The following is a 20,601-nucleotide window of genomic DNA, read 5'->3' as shown; positions in this document are numbered from 1 at the left end:
GCATATAGCCAAAATGACTTCAGCTTTTCAACAGCATTTCTCTACAGTGAAATTTCACAATCTTTCCTAAATCTCTCCAACTCCTCCACCCCCAGCCTCTAGCCAAGTTTATGGGCCATCTTACAGCTTTTTTTCACAATTCCTGGAGCGTGCTTGCTTTTTTAAAAAAAGTCACCTCTTTTTTGCTGCATATCCTGTGACCCAGCTGAGAAAGGCTCTGTCTGAGTGGGGGTCATTGTGCTCTGGTGCAGGGCAGAATCAGAATTGGTCCTGGTGACATAGGGGAAGAAACCATTAAAACGCTAGCCAAGTAGAAAAAACATTTGGAATGTATACATCTTTCACTGGAGGCAAAAATTAAGCCCCCAAGCTGCTAAGTATTCCTTACATTTTATAATATCTTCTGCCTCGGATAGAGTTCACAGCCATGGTTCTTCATGAACTGGTAACCAAGCATAATGCAAGTGGTAGGAATGGCAAACTATTAGAGTTCAGTAAGCCATTCAAACTGACTACAAAGGTTCTGTTCCTTGCTCATACCAGCTGAAGGGAAACGGGTGATAAAGAAGAAGAGGATCCTGCCAACATTTTTTTTGTGGAAGTCCCTATTTTGTGCCTATGTGTGAGCAGCATTGTGGATTTATTTGCTCATGTCTTTTAGAACTTTCTCAATCTTGATTGCAACCTTGCTCCTTATGATACCTGACTCTTTGGTTTCATGTTTCATTGGTGGTTCTTACCATTTTTATTTATTGTACAATTGTACATAAGTGTCTCAGTCAGCTCAACCAGTTCAACCTCTGAAAACCAGAGCAAAAATACCTAGAGTTTAAAACCAACATACCCATAGCACAGTCTATTTATGGCTGTCCATAAGTGCTTGCTGGAAACTTCAGTTAATGTTCATTGAGACTGCCAGCTTCTTGCAATCAAGATTCAAAACAATGCTCCTTACTTTTAGAATTGTATGTTGAGATCTGAGTATGTGAAAGACCACAGTCATATACAGTGCATTCGGAAAGTATTCAGACCCCCTTCACTTTTTTCAATTTTATGTTGCAGCCTGATACTACAATTGTTCAAATTCATTTTTTTTCCTCATTAATCTACACTCAGTACCCCATAATGACAAAGTAAAAACAGAATTTTAGAAATGTTTGCAAATGTATAAAAAAGGAAAAACTGTCAGGTCTAGCCCAAAGAACTCCAAGAGACAATGCAAATTCAGTTCCACTGTGTTTATTAGTTACAACCTCTAGACAGAAATCTCCCCAGACTGAAACCTAGCTCCCAAGCCAGCCAGCCACAACACTGTGAATTCCTCAGGGAGGTGCTAGCCTCATCCTCTTGAACTTCCCACGCTCCTCCGGCAAACGAAGAACACACTTATCTCCCTGAGCCTGGCCTTCATAATTCCATTCCATCACAAAAATTGAAATATTACATTGGCATAAGTATTCAGACCTTTTGCAACACCACTTGAAATTTAGCTCAGGTGCCTCCCATCTCTCTTGATCGTTGCTGAGCTGTTTCTACACCTGATTGGAGTCCACCTGTGGTAAATTAAATTGATTGGACATGATCTGGAAAGGCACACACCTCTCTATAGAAGACCTCACAGCTGACAATGCATCCTGTATCAGAGCAAAAGCCATGAGGTCAAAGGAACTGCCTGCAGAGCTCAGAGACAGGATTATTGCAAGGCACAGATCTGAGGAAGGCTACAAAAAAATTTCTGCTGCACTGAAGGTTCCCAAGAGCACAGTAGCCTCCATAATTCTCAAATGGAAGAAGTTTCGCACAACCAGGACTCTTCCAAGAACTGGTTGCCTGGCCAAACTGGGCAATCGGGGGAGAAGAGCCTTAGTAAGAGAGGTGACCAAGAACCCGATGGTCATTCTGACTGAGTTCCAGGGATCCTGTGAGGAGATGGGACAAAGTTCCAGAAGGACAACCATCACTGCAGCCCTCCACTGATCTGGGCTTTATGGCAGAGTGGCTAGATGGAAGCCTCTCTTCAGTGCAAAACACATGAAACCCCACTTGGAGTTTGCAAAAAAGCACCTGAAGGACTCTCAGACTGTGAGGAACAAGATTCTCTGCTCTGATGAAACCAAGATTGAACTGTTTGGCCTCAATTCTAAACATTATGTCTGGAGGAAATCAGGCACCACTCATCACCTGCCCAATAGCATCCTAACAGTGAAGCATGGTGGTGGCAGCATCATGCTGTGGGAGTGTTTTTCAGCAGCAGGGACTGGGAGACTGGTCAGGGTTGAGGGAAAGCTGAATGGAGCAAAGTAGAGAGATATCCTCAATGAAAACCTATGCCACAGCGCTCAGGACCTCAGACTGGGCCAAAGGTTCACCTTCCAACATGACAACGATCCTAAGCACATAGCCAAGACAACACAGGAATGGCTTAGGGACAACTCTGTGAATGTCCTAGAGTGGCCCAGCCAGAGCCCTGACTTGAACCCTACTGAACATCTCTGGAGACACCTGAAAATGGCTGTCCACCAATGGTCCCCATCCAACCTGATTGAGCTTGAGAGGATTTGCAAAGAAGAATGGCAGAAAATCCCCCAATCCAGGTGTGCAAAGCTTGTCGCGTCATACTGAAAAAGACTCAAGGCTGTAATTGCTGCCAAAGGTACTTCAACAAAGTACTGAGTAAAGGGTCTGAATACTTAGGTACATGTGATATTTCAATTTTTTCTTTTTAATAAATTTACAGACATTTCTAAAATTCTGTTTTCACTTTGTCATTATGGGGTAGCGAGTGTAGATTAATGAGAAAAAAATGAATTTGAACAATTGTAGTATCAGGCTGCCACATAACAAAATTGAAAAAAGTGAAGGGGGTCTGAACACTTTCTGAATGCACTGTATATAAGCCTGCCCTTCTACTGAAATCATCCTCAAAGTGACTTCTGAAGTGATTCCTTGCCTTTTGAGGGAAGGCAGATGGCAACCAGGAAGCAGGCCCTTTTCTGTTTCTGTCTACCCTGGAAACATTTAAGGGGAAACATAATGGCTGTCTTCAAATATGCAAAGGACTGTAATGAAAAAGATACAAGAGACTTGTTCTCCATTACTTCAGAAGGCAGAACTGTGTGGAAATAGGTGGGGGACCTTGCTGGGAAGAAGATTAAAGAAGCATCTTAAAAGCAGCAATGGGACAAATGCTACTGAAGCTGGAGAGTTTTCCCGCTGGAGATATTTAAACAGAGGCTACACTGAAGACGTGGAAGATGCATCCTGAATTGCATAATTTGCCTGGGGTAGTGGACTGAATTAGATGTCCTTCGTGACCATTCTACCTGTGGTTGATATGCTGTATCTTTGGAATGCTTTCCTCAGATTACATAATGGGGAAGAGGATGTTCAGGGAGAGGTTAACTTCCTAGACTTTTAAAATGATTTCATTCTGCTTCTGTGGTTTTAATTTTTTTGTTACCTTAATGTTGTTGTTTTGACTATGTGAACTATTTATAGTAACTGTTACCTGCCTTAGAGTAGAAATAGTGAGGAGACAGATACCAATTTCCATGAATGCTGTTAAATTAAGAATTACAGATACGCTTTAGAAGCAACAACTGCCCCCACTTCAACCCCAGATCTAATTATGGCTGTTAGTCAGCTGAAGCAGTAAACCATCAGCAGTTCTAATCTGGGTTCTTGTTTAATGCAGTGCCTCATTTAAACTCTTGGTAAATTTAATCAATTACTATATGGTCCAGGATTGGCAGTCCACCAGCTTTTAACATTTTTACAATAAGAAGGATACAATTAAACACACAGAGACACATATATAACCAGTTAAACCAATAATTAAGCAGTGTAATTGCTTTGTTGAAAAAAATATTTATTCATTTATCCAATTTATATGGCCACCCATCTAAACGAATGACTCTGGGTGACTGTACAAATTGGATGGATGGATAAATAGATAAATATTTATTGGACAAAATAATAAATAATGTAATAATATAATTAATATAATATAATTTTTGCTAGGCCAAAGATCTGCTTTTAGAGATAATTGTGTAAACTGAAAAGTTAAACTTTTGTATTTCAAAATTAGTGTATACATACCTTCTCCAGCTTGTATCTGAAGGAGGAGACAGATAGACAGTACCATATGGACAGCTGTCCACGTGAATCAGACAGTCAAGGGAGAAATGTTTTTTAGAGCTTTTTATTCTCAAGAAATCGAAAAACACTTTTTTGTCCTGTTTGTTCTCTTCTTTTGGAAACAAATGATGACTTGTTGCTCATATGATGCCATTTTTATTCTAGGGCTGTTGTGTTCACTTAGTGATCCCAACCAGTCAGGATCACATAAAACAACGATGATATATAGCCAATCAGAATTAGCCAGGTGACAACACTGTAGAATCAGTTTATAGCTAGAGCAAAGCCACTAGCCTTTAGTGACTAGAAGTTAAATGTCCACTAACAGTGCAGAAGACTGATGAAAAAACAAGGTGCCTTGAAACGTATACTTAGCAGAACAGAAGTCTATACTTCCTCCCCTCCAACTTAATCAGCCTATTTTAAAGAGGAGAGTAAAAAGGGTTTTATCATCACTATTGTTAAACCCTTGCTACTGCATCTACTGAAAATCACCTAAAGATCTAAGAATATTTCTGCTTACTCCCTCCTCCTAGATTCTCATGCCATTTTATCAAATCAAAGGATATCTGTCTGCCATGCTTATCCACAGAGAGAGGGCGCCGGTGTGGTGAGCCAAGTCGATTCCTGTCACGATATACCCTGTCTACCAGGCCATGGTGTCGAGTTGTCCTACTGGTGTCCAACCCAGATGGCTGAAATGGAGTCTAAGGAAAAGACAGAGAAAGAATTTAAAACACAGCCTACTGGATGTCCCATCTTGGAGTGAGGCTGCTGGAGGGAGATAACTCATGCGACAAGCCCTTACCCACCTCAGCTCTGGGGAAACTGGTATTGTAAAAAGAGTATGAAATCTGTTTTCTCAAAAGACTCATTATTCACAGACACATAATTTATGCAGACACCTTCAACTTTTGGTACAGGACACAGACACTGGTTTCCAATGCTCCCATTATTCTTCTGAGCAGAGCTGGCAAAATTCACCTGGAAGGGCATGTCCATCGCGCTGTTGCCAATCTGATTAACATTTGGCAAGGATCCTCCATAGTACTGGCCACGGCTCTGCCCCAACTGCAAATACTGGTTTTTCTGTAGCTGTAACTAGAAAACAAAAGATTGAGAGATTAATTGAGAGAGAGAGCATTATCTAGTGCTAACTAGGAAGAGATACACTGATAGCTTCATGTGAAGTTTTCAGTGGATGGAGAAGGTCTGGAACTTAGTGCTAAGCATAATTAATTTGCAAGATTCAGGTTCAGTCCCAGGCTGCCAGAGGTATTGCTATCAGGGCTGATATTATAGCAAGGCTATAGGTACTAATGAACAGACTTGGTAGCTTATTATGAATTATTACTGTTTATTGCTAATTGCCATTTTTATACTGGTTGTTTCTTGTAAGCCACCCAGAATTGCATTGTTCGAGTTGGTCAGCCAGGTAAATTCTTTACATATATAAAGAGAAGTTTAGAGTTGGAAAGGGGGAAAATGGGTAAAAAGTTCAACCTTATAACTGGTTCAGTGCTGAACTATACCCACTTGAACTGTTGTCTGCAATAATTAAATTGTATATTGTAGTATACAGTGGTGTAGTACATAGGCTTTGCATTAGGGATGTGCAAGAAATGTAAAATGCATTATGTTTCAAACTCACAATAAACCAATGTGTTTTGGAAGTTCTACTGAAACATTTCAGACTGGCCATGGAGGGATCCCAAAGTTATTTTGGGGGGTGAATAGGACAAGGTTTATATACCTTCCCTCCCCTCCTTCCCTCAGCAGCTGTCACTGTTGGACATTCCACCAGCCTGCAGCTCCCTCTTCCCCTCCCTCTCCTCAGCTACCACCACCAATGCATTGGTTGGGAGACCCAATTTTTACTGCACTGGTCTCACAAGAAACAAGTTTGCAACACAGCCCATTTGCTCCTCAATCTCCCCGGTGCCTCCTCTTCCCTCCCTCCAGTCTCCTTTCATCTGCTGATGTCTTAGTACAGCTAACCTGCCTCTGAATCATCCCAGCACCTTCGCTTCCCTCCCACCCCTCAGCCGCTACCGAAATACTGGACTTTACACCTGTCCTTTACTGTTATGGTCTCAGCAGTAAGCAACAGGCTGTTGGCATGGCATCTCGCATTCGCCTCTCCATCTTTTCATTTTTGCCAGTGCCTTCTTTCCCTCCCTCTTTCAGCCACTGTCATTGATGTTCCGTGTTTTTTCCTCCTTTTACTCTACCACTTCTGCCCAGAATAGCTACAATTGGGGGGAAAAAACCCGCCCATTTCATTCCATATACAGACCAAAACATCCAGAACAGCATTTTGGTTTGGCACAGACTATCAAAAACAGCTGTTCCATGCATGGAATGGTTCATGCGTGGAACATTTTCCACATCCCTTTGCGTTTATATCATTTTTTAAAAAATCGGCTACCTCAGATGTAAAGGACTTAATTGCCATAATTACCAAGTTGAAAGGCAATTATGGGGGTTAGAGACATTTGGAGATTACCATGTAGGGAAAGAGTAATTTATATAAAAAGGTAGGACAAATGATTATTTTTCAAAGTATCATCCATACATTCTTTCAGGATACTCCATTCTTTCCCCTTCTTCAATCATAAATCATTATTTATGCTTATTATTCTCAAACATTTCCGTCCTTTATATTTTCTTTTAATACTAAATATTTGTTTTATTTTTCTGTAAATCTTGAATTTTCTCTGAAATTACTCATGGATTGTAATATTTTGGCTATACACGGATCCATATTTCGGAGAAGTTGCTATTAATGTATAGAATTTAGAGCATTGATTACGTACCTCTACAAACATTACAACACACATTTGTCAATCAAATAACTTCAGGATTAGACTGTCGCTGAACACATTTCATTTTTAAACCAAACGTTTACTGTTTTATTGATTTCTTAGTAGCCTTTTATGGTGGGGAGTGTATGTTTGTGCATTGCTCTGGGCCTTCTTTGGTCAGAAGGGAGGTAAGTAAATAAAATTAATAACAATACTCTTATTAACCCTTATGGCTAAGATAGGGAGTAAAAGAGAATAGATTGCTTTTATTCAGTTTCTGGCTGGTCCCTCTTTGTACATCCCCACCATTTCAGTTGCATAGTCCCAGCTGGGATTCCATTCATAGTCTCTCTAGATGCTAACTAAGGAATGGGAGCTTTGGATCTGGCTCTGTGTGCAGATATGCATTTGTATCCACATATGACACAACTATGTTGTCAATAACTATGAGAATAGAGGTGGTTTCCCTCTAAAAGCCAACTGATGGAAAGCCCTTGGGTGCTGCTTGAGGCATCTGGATTGATGCTGGATTAGATAGACTTTTAGTATGAACTAACCGGGGTCTCCTGTAAGTAGTGACACACTAAGGGTAGGAGTAAGGATGTACAGGGGAATCCCAGACACCACATCACTGCCCAGAAAGCCTGTCTTCCCATTTGCTGACTCTGCAATATAGGATGGTAAGTTACACATCATTATTAAGATTTATATCTTGTGGTTTAAACAAATAATCAAAACATTATAAAATTTTAGTATGTAATGATCAAATAAACCAAGAATGTGAGATAGCAAGGTAAAGAAATATTTGTAAGTAATTGACCAGGTTTAAAAATCCAGATAAAGGAGGACTTTGGTGATGGAATGGGCATAAGGGAAGCCTTATGGGGAACACTTCACAGACAGCACTACTGCTAAAAAGGTTTTCTTCTTAGAAACCAACTGTCATATCTCAGGCAATGGGTGAGTCTCGAAAGGCATATTGTCAAGATAGTATCGTTGCCCCACAAATCCTAGGGGAGTCCTATCCACAGCTCTAGAAGCTCATGGAAGAAGACCACATGTTTCTTCTTTAGGTTTTTCTTTAATTTTAATCCTATAAAACATGCATATTGTGCCTTATATCTCAGAAGACTTGAGAAAAGAAGCTCCCCTCCTTAAACAGCAGCCAGCTGGTAACAAGCAAAAGCTGTCTCTCCATGCTGGATCCTTGCAATAGACACAGCTGTGGTTGCTAAGCTGCTCCTGTCTGTATACAAAAACTCTCACTCTTACTATGCAACTCTTCCCACCCAAACAAACCATGTTAAAAAAAAAAAAAGGTCTTCAGGATTGTGACATTGGGAATCATCTTTCAAAAATTTAGATTTTCTCAAGATTCAACTTGAATTTAAAGATCTCATAGATCCACTGCGGTCCCTCTCAAAAGCCAAAATAAATTATCTGTATTTTAATGAGTCCTCAGAACAATAAGAATAGGAGGGAAGAGGTCAGATGGAAAAAAAATTGCTTTTATTTCAAATAATTCCACTACTTGCTTCTCTTTCTTTCTTCAAGATGATGCCTGATATATTTATTAAGCCATTAACAATCTACCATACCAACATGGGTCTTAGGCTACTTGCTATCCACACCATCTCCAAACTTACCGATTTTCACTCAGCATTCTAATAGCATATTGGTCAGTAGTCAGATAACTATCAAGAGTTGAGTATAATGCATAAGGAACCCATTTCCTCAAACCTTTTAACAGCTATTTTATTATAATAGTTATTGGTTATACAACTGACATTACTTTCTTCCACATGCACACTAAAGTCCCACCAGCTTTAAAGAGAACCCAATACCTGAAAAATACATTTCACATAATACTAGAGAGAACCTAGTGTGTGCTCTTATTTTAATAACATTACACTGAATATGGCCAATAAAATAAAATAATAAAAATATTTCAGTCTATATGCCTCAACCTTTCATCTCATAAGCTAGAGCAAGGGATACGGCAAAGTAAATTAAATCCAAGCTTCCTAGAAGCTGAAAAACGTAAGAGAAAAACCACTGTGTTTTGAGGCAGTCATTTTACTTATCATTTTTGAGGAAAAATTTTCATGATAACATCCATAAACATACATAAAAAAGCAACCTTTTAAAAAAAGGTAGCTGATAGGCAGAACACCTGCTTAAAAGACAGGATTATTCTTGCCATGAACTATCAAACCATTCATGGTGCACGAGACACAGGTGATGTGGCTCAGACTGCTCCCTGGGGAGAAGACTAATCCACCCCTTATTCTGCACCTCAGAAAACAAAACCTTGAAGTTCTACCCAGAGAAAGAATCCCTAATATAACCTCCATCTCTTCAGCCTTGCAGAAATTTGAGAATACAGAGTCAAGGGAAAGTCCTTTAACAATCCAGTTAACTCCTCCAGAGGGAATGGAGCTCATTACGCTACTGTTCATGGCTGCCTAATTAAAGCTTCAATTGGCTTTAGCTGAGACTTCATTCTCCTATTGGCATAGAAAAAGAGAATTTCAACTACCGAGGCTCGCTTGGAGCTATCCATGGTTCTGGTTTCAGCTTTTGGCTTGCCCTGGCCTATCGTGATTGAATTCTGTAACCTGACCCAACCTTGCCTGCAGAGATTTGGGTGTTTTACCAGGCCTCTTCCTACCTAAATCTGGCCTTGTCTGATGCTACTTCTGTGAGCCTCAGATAACTGTAGCCTTGTTTTTTTAAAAAATAAAATTCACTCAAGGATGGGAGCAGAATACCAGATTAGATGAATCTTTACTCTGATCCAGCAAAGTAAATGGAGACTAAAGGTAGTTTGCTTGGTTGCTTATTTATTAGCAATCGCTATAATCCACCCCAATCCCAAAAGACTCGGGGTGGCATACAACAGCAAAAAACAAAATAAAGAGTGACATAACAAAGATCACAAATTAAATACCCAAGATAGATTCTGCCAATCAGATCACCTAAGAACTGAGTTACTTATTTAATCAATTTATAAGCCACTTCAATCATCGTAGCAACTTTTAGGCAATATACAATAATAAATAAATTTAAGACAACAAAGTGAGAAAATAATCATAACAAAAGTATTGAGAACCAACATTAAGGAAGCAACACAACAATCACACAACCTACAAATGGACCCTTAACAGCCTTCATGCGTCAGAACAAATCCATAATATCATCCACCTGCTTGATCAGAGGGTGAGATACACGACTGGGTATCGTCTGCATACTGATGCTACCTGGCCCCATGCAGCCAGAGGGGCTCACATAATGGCCCCATGTAACTTTTAATTAGGAATGGGAAAAACTGTTGAGCCCTGAAAGATCCCAGGAGTGATTTATTTTCCTAGAATGGCAGAGTTTACCCTCACTCCCAACTCTTGCAGATAGTTCAGAAGGATACCATGATTGATGATCTTGGAGATACCAAGCAGGACCAAGGGAGTTGCACCACGCTACCCCAGTCCCAACGGAAGTCATTTACAAGTGTGACCAATGCCATCTCAGTAAAATACCTAGGCCTAAAACCCAAATGAAAAAGATCCAGATAATCTGCTTCTTCCAGGGCCCTCTGGAGTTGCAGCCCCACCTACATCTTGCCCAAAATGGGGAGGTTAGAAACTGGTCAAAAATTATCCAGTACTGCTGGGTCCAGAGACTGCTTCCTGAGAAGAGGATATATCACTTCAACCTTCAAGGCAGGTGAGAAGAATGAAAATTCACACAAGGATGAATTTTCCACTGCTGAACCCATCCACAACTCACCTCCCTGAAAGTCTTCATCAACTGGGAAGGACACAAATATCATGTACATGTGGCAGTGCTAATGGACTCAAGAACCTTGCCTGCTTGCTTGCCTTGTCTACAGGCTCAAACTCCTTGCAACTAACAGACCAAGCTCCTGCTTCAGCCAACTCAGCTTGGACTTGCCCAGCCAGAGTCCAACTTGGAATGAAGCTAATTTTATCTGTCAGATGCATAGACTATTCCTCATGGCAGCCTTTGAGATGTACTTCATACCTCTCCTATCTTAGACTCTGGGTTATCTTAAAAAGGACCACTGGCTGGCAATTTGCAGACATATGAGCAGAAACATAGCTACATTTTGTTGTTCCTATTGCAACTATGGGCTTGAATATATATATGGGCAGACTTGCTTTTCATCTTTTTCCAGAGGCTCTAGGTATCTCCAGGAAACTCCCCAAGTGCCCTCTGGAAACCAAGCACATCTATCAGGCACCTTGGGCAGACAGGTCCACCCTGCAGGCTTGCTGAAAGCATACAGAATTTAACTTGTTTACATGTTAACAAAGTTAACATGGTAGGGGTCGTTTATACTTCTGGAGGGATTTTTACAAACTGGGGGGTACTATCATCCTGACCACACCCCATATATTTGAAAGCAGAGACTTAACAGGTCTGTCCTAGATCAGCTGACTGGACAGGCAGATTCAGTTTTGGCTAGGTGTTACCTGATGTATCCGGTGCTGTGCCATGCAGGTTTTTAAATGTAACAATAAACACTCTGAATTGTAAAGCAGTGCCTTGCTCCTCAATGGATGGAGCCCTCCCGCACATTCATAATATGCCTCAAGCTTCCCAAAGATGTGTGAAAAACTGATTTTGGTTTCAGCAGATCCATGTACCTGGTTGCTGTCATTCTTGATAAAACTCAGCAGCTATTACACTGTGTTTGAGACAGAATGTTTGTAATCCTAATTCTTAGATTATAGAGAAGGGACCATCCCTCTGGTTCATATTTGGTGACCTAAAGGAGACCCTTTTTGAGTTATGTATCTTATTTCATTTGCAAATGGTGAAAATAAGTTCAAACATGATCTTAGTTTTAGGTCACAGAAGTCTATTCCAGCAAATGAGGAAAAATGTGATGGATAACAAAGGAACCATCAAGACTGGAGAGAAAAGCTCATACATAAACAGAATTTCAGATTACAGTAGTGTTTAAGAACCTTGAACAGCATTCCCTCTGAGATCTGTACAGTCCCAGCCCTGCTGGATTTTAGAAAGACTATTAAAACCTGGCTTTTCGAGAGGCCCTAGAGTTAGATGTGTGATGAATTTTGTTCCTTCTTACAATTTGGGGTTTTATTTTAATGGATTCTGGTATCGTTTCTCAATGGGGAAGTGTAAATTGATGTTGTTATGTATATGTATATATGAAGAAGGACCCATATAACACCTCTGCTCCGTGAGCTGCACTGGGTACCGGTTTGCTTCCGGGTCCAATTCAAGGTGTTGGTTATCACCTTTAAAGCCCTACATGGCATGGGGCCAGGCTACCTGAGGGACTGCCTCGCCCCCACAATTTCAACCCATCCCACCCGATCTCATAGAGAGGGCATGCTCCGGATCCCCTCGGCAAAAGAACTCCGATTAGCGGGGTCCAGAAGGCGGGCCTTCTCTGCTGTAGCCCCCGCCCTTTGGAACATCCTGCCCCTGGAGGTGAGACAGGCCCCCTCACTCCCGGCCTTTCGGAGGGATTTGAAGACCTGGCTCTGCCATCTGGCCTGGGGCAGGGAGAGAGGTTGTCAGAGATGGGGTTGGCTAGCCCCCTAGAGGCCTGGTGTGGCTTCCATCGGCCTCTTGGATTTTTTCTCTTCCTTCCATTTGTGTAAATGTGTTTTTCTTTTTATAAATTTTAATTATGTATTTATTGTTTTAATTTGATGTAAACCACCCAGAGTCCCCCATTGCAGGGAGATGGGCAGGGATAAGTCAAACAAACAAACAAACAAACAAATAATTAATTACTAACCTGACTTGTAGAATAGGGAATGTAAGCTGTTCAGAGTCTGGAATTCTGGAATAAGACATAAGAAGTGCTTCAAGAAGCCTCCCAGAAGATGGAAGACAGCAAGCAGAGGAGATGAAGAGAGGGAGGCGTGGGACATAATAGCCCAAGTCTCTCAAGAATAGTTCTTATTCTCTGGAGATTCAGAAGCTATTTTGGGGCCTCAGTGTTGATCAGATTTTTAGACCCCTGGATGAAAAGCAGCTGTCAAAAGCCTTTGGGACTGAGGAAGCTGCTCAACAAGATTCCTGCCTCTGTTCTAAAGAGGAGAAGATAAAGGGGTCACAGTGATGATTGGAATTTCCCTAATGAAAGAAAGGAAATGAAGCACCAATCTCTTAGCTAGACAGTCTATCAACTGAATTGTGCTCTTTTCCCGCAACATCCAGGATCTGAAGGAAAATATCTCAACACTCTGAAGCTCATTGAAAAATATCCTTTTCTACTGATCTGCGTTAGAAAGAATGACACAGTCAGTCACAACCCCGAAGATGCTGCAAGGGAGCAGGGGGCACAGGTTGTATTTTTTTCACTCTTTCCTCTTGAGGAATTTGGCCCAGGGACAGAGAGAAAAATACTGGAGGGGAACAACTGGCTAAGCAGGTTGTGCCAATCGGAACAGTTTAGATGATGGTATGTGTTTTCAAGATGAGGAATTCCTGGCAAGAGGTGAGCTGCACCTCACGAGAATTGGGAAGAAAGTATTTGGAAGGCATCTTGCAAATCCTGTGGGAGAGGTAGAAGAAAGTCCAGAAAATAGTGTAGTGCCAAGTATTGGGACTATACTGGGAGGGTATGCAGGATGCTGAATCACCCAATAACCATTATGTAAATAAAGAAAGGAATGGGCCAATTTGTATGATCCAAAAATTCCAATGTATCCATACAAACACAAAGCGTATGCAGAAAAACAGGATGAATTAGAAGTTTAAATGCAAGACAGCAAATATGATTTAGTAGGCATTAGTGAAACCTTGTGAGATAAAACTTATGAATGGAATACAACGTTTGAAGAATATGAAAATTCTCCCATACATGAAAAATATCTCAGGAACCACTAGATAACTAGGCATAATATTTATTTATTTATTTATTTACTTACTTACTTAATGGATTTATATGGCTGCCCAATTCCAAAAAATGTGACTTCAAGCTGTGTACAGGAATAAAAACAGAATTACAATATACAACTGAAAGACAACCAAAAATCACAGCAACAAGACACACTGTTAGGGTATGCCAACATATACTACACAATGAGCTTATCTAACCTCCTGGCCCCAATACCTGAGGGAATAACCAAGCTAACAGGGTCAAGGCCAGCCAAATCTCATCCCACAATAATAGCAGCCCACAAACGTCAAAATCACTCCAAAGCATCTTAAATAAAGAAACCCAAAGATCCAATTTTGTTTTTTAAGGACATGCTTATTGTATTAAATTATATAACTACTACTTGGAACTTAACGTGTTCTGAACAAAGATCTTTTTTTTGTGCTCTAGGAATAACAAAAATATAAATCCTTAGAAGATGGAAAAATACTTTAACTTCACATACAAATGACTGGGATTTAGAGATACGTATCTAATAATTTTTGTTAAAATTATATATTCTGTCAACCAGAAAATGTTACATTATTCTTCTCTCTGGAAAAAAATTTTGGACAAGTTTGGTGAATACTGAAATGTTAGTTTCCTTTTTTGAAGATTTATAAAATCAGGTGAATGTAGAATATATTTGTAATTATAGGCTTTTTGTCTTCTATGTTTTTATTTGTTGTGTTGTATCATTGTTTTTCCTTTTTGAGTGGTAAGCTGTTCATTTTTATTCTATGTATATTTGTTGGAAAATACTCTCTTATCTAAGGTAATTAAATAAAACTGTGGGGGGGAAAACTGCCACTCCCACTCCCCCAAGGATCCAACAACTAAAGATGACAGAAGAGGACTGATTTACAACTTATGAAAGGACTGGGAAAGTCACTACTGTATGTAGGATAAACAGGCAAAAGATTAACAGAATACATATATCCATGAACATCAGTTGGCTGTCAGCACACGTGATGAAACATTTTTAATTTCACAAACATAGATAAATTTAACCAGGAACCTGTGACCATTTTTTATTAACCCAAATCCAAAACTGCAAGAGAATTCCTAGAAGCTTAACATTTTGATAGATCAGGCAATAATAGACTCAAAGATACAGTGGGGCAAAAAAGTATTTAGTCAGCCACCAATTGTGCAAGTTCTCCCACTTAAAAAGATGAGAGAGGCCTGTAATTTTCATCATAGGTATACCTCAACTATGAGAGACAAAATGGGGGGAAAAATCCAGAAAATCACATTGTCTGATTTTTAAAGAATTTATTTGCAAATCATGGTGGAAAATAAGTATTTGGTCACCTACAAACAAGCAAGATGTCTGGCTTTCACAGACCTGTAACTACTTCTTTAAGAGGCTCCTCTGTCCTCCACTCGTTACCTGTAGTAATGGCACCTGTTTGACCTTGTTATCAGTATAAAAGACACCTGTCCACAACCCCAAACAGTCACACTCCAAACTCCACTATGGCCAAGACCAAAGAGCTGTTGAAGGACACCAGAAACAAAATTGTAGACCTTCACCAGGCTGGGAAGACTGAATCTGCAACAGGCAAGCAGCTTGGTGTGAAGAAATCAACTGTGGGAGCAATAATTAGAAAATGGAAGAGATACAAGACCACTGATAATCTCCCTTGATCTGGGGCTCCACACAAGATCTCACCCCATGGGGTCAAAATGATCACAAGAACGGTGAGCAAAAATCCCAGAACCACACAGGGGGACCTAGTGAATGACCTGCAGAGAGCTGGGACCAAAGTAACAAAGGCTACCATCAGTAACACACTACGCCGCCAGGGACTCAAATCCTGCAGTGCCAGATGTGTCCCCCTGCTTAAGCCAGTACATGTCCGGGCCCGTCTGAAGTTTGCTAGAGAGCATTTGGATGATCCAGAAGAGGATTGGGAGAATGTCATATGGTCAGATGAAACCAAAGTAGAACGTTTTGGTCTAAATTCAACTCGTCGTGTTTGGAGGAGAGAGAATGCTGAGTTGCATCCAAAGAACACCATACCTACTGTGAAGCATGGGGGTGGAAACATCATGCTTTGGGGCTGATTTTCTGCAAAGGGACCAGGACTGATCCGTGTAAAGGAAAGAATGAATGGGGCCATGTATCATGAGATGTTGAGTGAACACCTCCTTCCATCAGCAAGGGCATTGAAGATGAAACGTGGCTGGGTCTTTCAGCATGACAATGATCCCAAACACACTGCCCGGGCAACGAAGGAGTGGCTTCGTAAGAAGCATTTCAAGGTCCTGGAGTGGCCTAGCCAGTCTCCAGATCTCAACCCCATGGAAAACCTTTGGAGGGAGCTGAAAGTCCGTGTTGCCCAGCGACAGCCCCAAAACATCACTGCTCTAGAGGAGATCTGCATGGAGGAATGGGCCAAAATACCAGCAACAGTGTGTGAAAACCTTGTGAAGACTTACAGAAAACGTTTGACCTCTGTCATTGCCAACAAAGGATACATAACAAAGTATTGAGATGAACTTTTGATATTGACCAAATACTTATTTTCCACCATGATTTGCAAATAAATTCTTTAAAAATCAGACAATGTGATTTTCTGGATTTTTCCCCCCATTTTGTCTCTCATAGTTGAGGTATACCTATGATGAAAATTACAGGCCTCTCTCATCTTTTTAAGTGGGAGAACTTGCACAATTGGTGGCTGACTAAATACTTTTTTGCCCCACTGTAAATCCAGTCTACAAACTATTACAAAAAGCAAAGAAAGACCCAAGAAAGAACCAAACAAGGGATATCCTCCCTTTCTGCACACCTAGTAATAACCAAATAGATAAACAAGAACCAATGTAACAGGCAGGAACAATCCAGGATGAAACAATGCAAACAACCAAGCCAGGTAGGCCAATCAGAAATAGGGACAAAAACTAAAACAACACTCATCCAGACAGGTAGGACAAGCTGTCACACATAAAAAACCAGCTAACCTAACTTCTTTATATCAAACAAAGCAATGGCAATGTTTCCTAGTTTGGTAATTAAATTTTTGCAAGAAGAAAACCAAGCTCAGTGAACATCAAGATCCCAACATTCCCACCTTGAGCTATACATACAGGTAGTCCTCACTTACTGACCACTTGTTCAGTGACCATTCAAAGTTACAATGGCAAAGCTGCAGCCATTGCAGCATCCTGCGATCACATGATTGCCATTTGCGACCTTTACAGCTGGCTTCTGACAAGCAAAGCCAACAGGGAAGCTGACAGGAAGTCGCAAGTTGCAGTCACATGACGTCATGCTTAACAATCTGTGGTGATTCACTTAACGACTGCAGCTAGAATTGATGTAAGTCGGTGCAATCACATGATGTTTCGGTTAACAACCGCGCTGCTTAGCGATGGAGTTGCCAGACCCTACTGCAGTCTGTAAGTGAGGAGGACTTGTATTCTCACCATTACTACTGAGCTAAGAGTCTAAAAGAATGAAAATGGTTTTGTACCTATTTCAGCAGTAAAAGGAAGAAAAAGGAAGAGGCAGACCTTCTGCTAGAATATGATAGGACAGTAACACATGAGCATTTAGCAAATGAAGACTGAACTACACTACTGTTAGATGGATATATAACTGGTTGAAGAACTGTTCCCAACAAGTATATGTTAAGGGCTCTATGTCAAATTGGAAGGAAGTGTCTAGTGGGGTAATGCAGAGTTCCATTTTAGACCCTGTGCTATTCCACATATTTATAAATGACTTGATGAGGGGTTGCAGACAACACAAAGAGGGAAGCAAACATCTTAAGAGGACTAGATCAAGATGTGACAAAAGACAGAAACCAACAATTTGAATTTCAGTAGAGAAAAATGCCATGTCTAACATTGGGTAGAATGAGAGGAACATACAGGACAGCAGCACATTTGAAAATGATCTGGATGTCTTGGTGGATCCCAAGTTGAATAGAAGCCAACAGTGGGAAGCCACTGCAAGCAAAGCAAATGCAATCCTATGTAATATAATCAAGAATATAATGTCAAGATAAAAAAAAAAGTGTTCCTGTGTTGGTCAGACCACACCTAGTTTTATTTATTTATTTAATCAATTTGTATAGCCGCCCATCTCAACAAGTGACTCTGAGCGGCAAACAATATTAAGATAAAAATAAAAACAATTATAGCAACAAGTACAAAAATAAAAAACTCACAGCAGCTGAGAAAATGTCACAATAAATGATGGCTAACACAGCCAGGAGATGGGTCTCTTCACGCATTTGGGGCCCCCAGGCCCGGGCACATCCAGCTCTAGGCACATTTTAGGGAGGACACTGACAAACTGGAGCGTGTTCAGAGGAAAGCAACCGAACTGACAAGGGCCCCGGAAGGAAAAACTTATGGGAATGGTTGGTGGCAGCAGGTAGGTTTAATCCAAAGAAGAGGAGACTATGGGGAGAGATGTATTAGACATGAGCTACTGCAGAATATAAAATTTAGCAGAAATGGAAGAAAATAATCAAACATGTTTGCCACACAATTACTAAAGTAAAAAGATGTCCCAGCCAACACAGTCCATCAGCTGTGATAGTATAATGTTTAACATGCAACTCCACTAGAAGTAACATGATGATATTAAGGAGAGAGATCCAATTTGCATGCAGAAGACCTCAGCTTACATTCTTGGCATCTGCAATTAAGAGGACCTTAAGTACTGGATGACAGGAAAAATCTCTCTTCCCCCATAACTTCAGAGAACCAGTAATTGAAACTACTATAATATAGCTTAAGTTTTGTGTGGACAACTGACTTCTGTACAACTTACGGTAATTTTAGGTATAGTATTTTACTCAGAGAAATGCCCACTGATTTTTAAGATGTCATTCTTGAAAAAATGCATTCTGCTATCTTTCTCATGGTGCAGACACTAATATGCGAGCTTTAGTCAGTCCTACTGAACTCAAAAGATGCTGCTTCTGAATGGATGCACACTGAAAACATCAGATCTAGTTAAAGTCCTATTACACAGTACAGGTAGTCCTTCCTTAACGACCTTTAGTTTAGTGACCATTCGAAGTTACAATGGCGCTAAAAAGTGACTTATGAACGGTCCCCAAAATTACGATTGTTGCACCACCCCCACAGTGGAGTTACTTCAGTGGAGTTGCATGTTAAACATTATACTATCACAGCTGATGAACTGTGTTGGCTGGGACATGATCACAATCTGGGTGCTTGGCAACTAGCTCACATTTATGATGGTTGTAGTGTCCCAGGGTCACATGATTGCCATTTGCCACCTTTCCAGCCGGCTTCCGGCAAGCAAAATCAATGGGGAACCGCGTGATTCGCTTAATGATTGCATGATTTGCTTAACAAGATTCATTTAATAACCACAGTGATTTGCTTAATGACCGTGGCAAAAAAGGACGTAAAACCGGGTGCGGTCATGTGATGATTCACTTAACGACCACATTGCTTAGCAACCTAAATTCCAGTCCCAATTGTGGTCATTAAGCGAGGACTACCTGTATTGTAACAGCTGCTGTTCTTCCCATCTTTCAATTCTACTAACTTATTCCTTCTATTCCCATTTTCTTGGATTGCATGAGAACTCAGTAATACAGTAGCTTCAGATGTCTTCTTTTATGCAGAAGTCCTCTGACTATGCAGCACAACAAGAGTTTTTAAAAAGTTATAAAAGTAGCTGCAAGCAAGCTACTTCATCAAGAATTGCATATAAAATACACTCCTCCTACCAATTTCAAACAGGGGTTGGGAAATGTTCTAATTGCTTTTATATTATTAATGCAACTTGGTTAAAAATAAAAGAAATCAATACAGATTGTTGAAAGCCAGGAGGAACAAATTCAGAGCCAAGTATTTTGTCAATCAGCTGACAGTCCATTCTGCCAGCTTGAATCCAGAACTTAATGAGGTAATTGTGGTGTGCTTCCCATCCCAAAACAAACAGAAGGCTCTGTCCTTTTCATCGATTCACCACACTGCATGTCTGATCTGCTAAGGATAAGGCGTCAAAGAGGACCTTGTGGGTGGACAAGAAAAATTGCCTTGTATCAGACCAAGGTCCACCTACTCAAACATTCTGCTTTCTAAAGCAGAACAGATGCCTCTGGAAAGCTTGCAAGTAGAGCAATAAAGGCTATCCCTTGTTGCTGGGGCTGGACATCTGGTGCTCCTTGATTTGGATAAAGAAGCTGGGTTTACGGTAATGTTTTTCTTTAACTACAGTTACACAATTCCCTGATTTCTTTATTACGGAAAAGAAAAACTGGCATATTGAGCCTCAGACAGCTCAACACATTTAGAACAATGGAGGAGGGGGAACCCAAAGAGAGAAGCTGGAAATTGCATCCTGCCTCCACTGATGCTTTCAATCCTCCCTCCAGTTTCTTGGAAATATCCTTGCTAGATACCATGGAAAGCTGCTGAGAATGCACAACACTGAGCTAAATTGACTAAATGGACTCATTCACCATGAGGCAGCTCTGACTGGTCATCAAATGCTCTCTTTCTTCCATGGAATTCACCCAGGCTTGCATCCTAACAAGTTTGCAAGACAGAGTAATTTAAGAAAAGCAACTGGCAACATTCAAATAATGGGCTTTTGGGCTGAATGGGAATTAGAACATGAATCTTCTCAGACGTATTTCAGCATTTACCCACTATTCCACACTACCTGGGTTGCTTTAACTATCTGAAACAGTGGACAATGGCTGATACATTCTCAAAAAACAGAGACAATTG

At 40.6% G+C, this 20,601-nt stretch overlaps 1 protein-coding gene across 5 annotated transcripts in view; it reads right to left on the bottom strand.

Moving 5' to 3' along the window:
- The window catches only part of CRTC1 (CREB regulated transcription coactivator 1), an 86,118-nt gene that overhangs the window by 30,993 nt on the left and 34,524 nt on the right, over window positions 1–20,601 (bottom strand). For all 5 annotated transcript variants that reach the window (XR_015797641.1, XM_025167996.2, XM_025167998.2 and 2 more), the window contains exons 2-5: window positions 5,122–5,238; window positions 4,707–4,844; window positions 4,099–4,160; window positions 176–270 (exon numbers count right to left, since the gene is read on the bottom strand). Coding sequence is in view for 4 of the 5 variants with exons in the window: in XM_025167996.2 (XP_025023764.1) it covers window positions 176–270; window positions 4,099–4,160; window positions 4,707–4,844; window positions 5,122–5,238 (412 nt within the window). In the remaining variant the exon portion in view is untranslated. The remainder of the gene's footprint in view (window positions 1–175; window positions 271–4,098; window positions 4,161–4,706; window positions 4,845–5,121; window positions 5,239–20,601) is intronic.

The sequence above is a fragment of the Python bivittatus genome, unplaced genomic scaffold (genome assembly GCF_059951505.1).
Source record: "Python bivittatus isolate LINGU-HERP-01145 unplaced genomic scaffold, Pbiv_v1 ctg000580_np1212, whole genome shotgun sequence".
NCBI lineage: Eukaryota > Metazoa > Chordata > Lepidosauria > Squamata > Pythonidae > Python > Python bivittatus.
The sequence above is the reverse complement of the archived record's forward strand: the minus strand, read 5'-3'. Positions and strand labels throughout refer to the sequence as shown.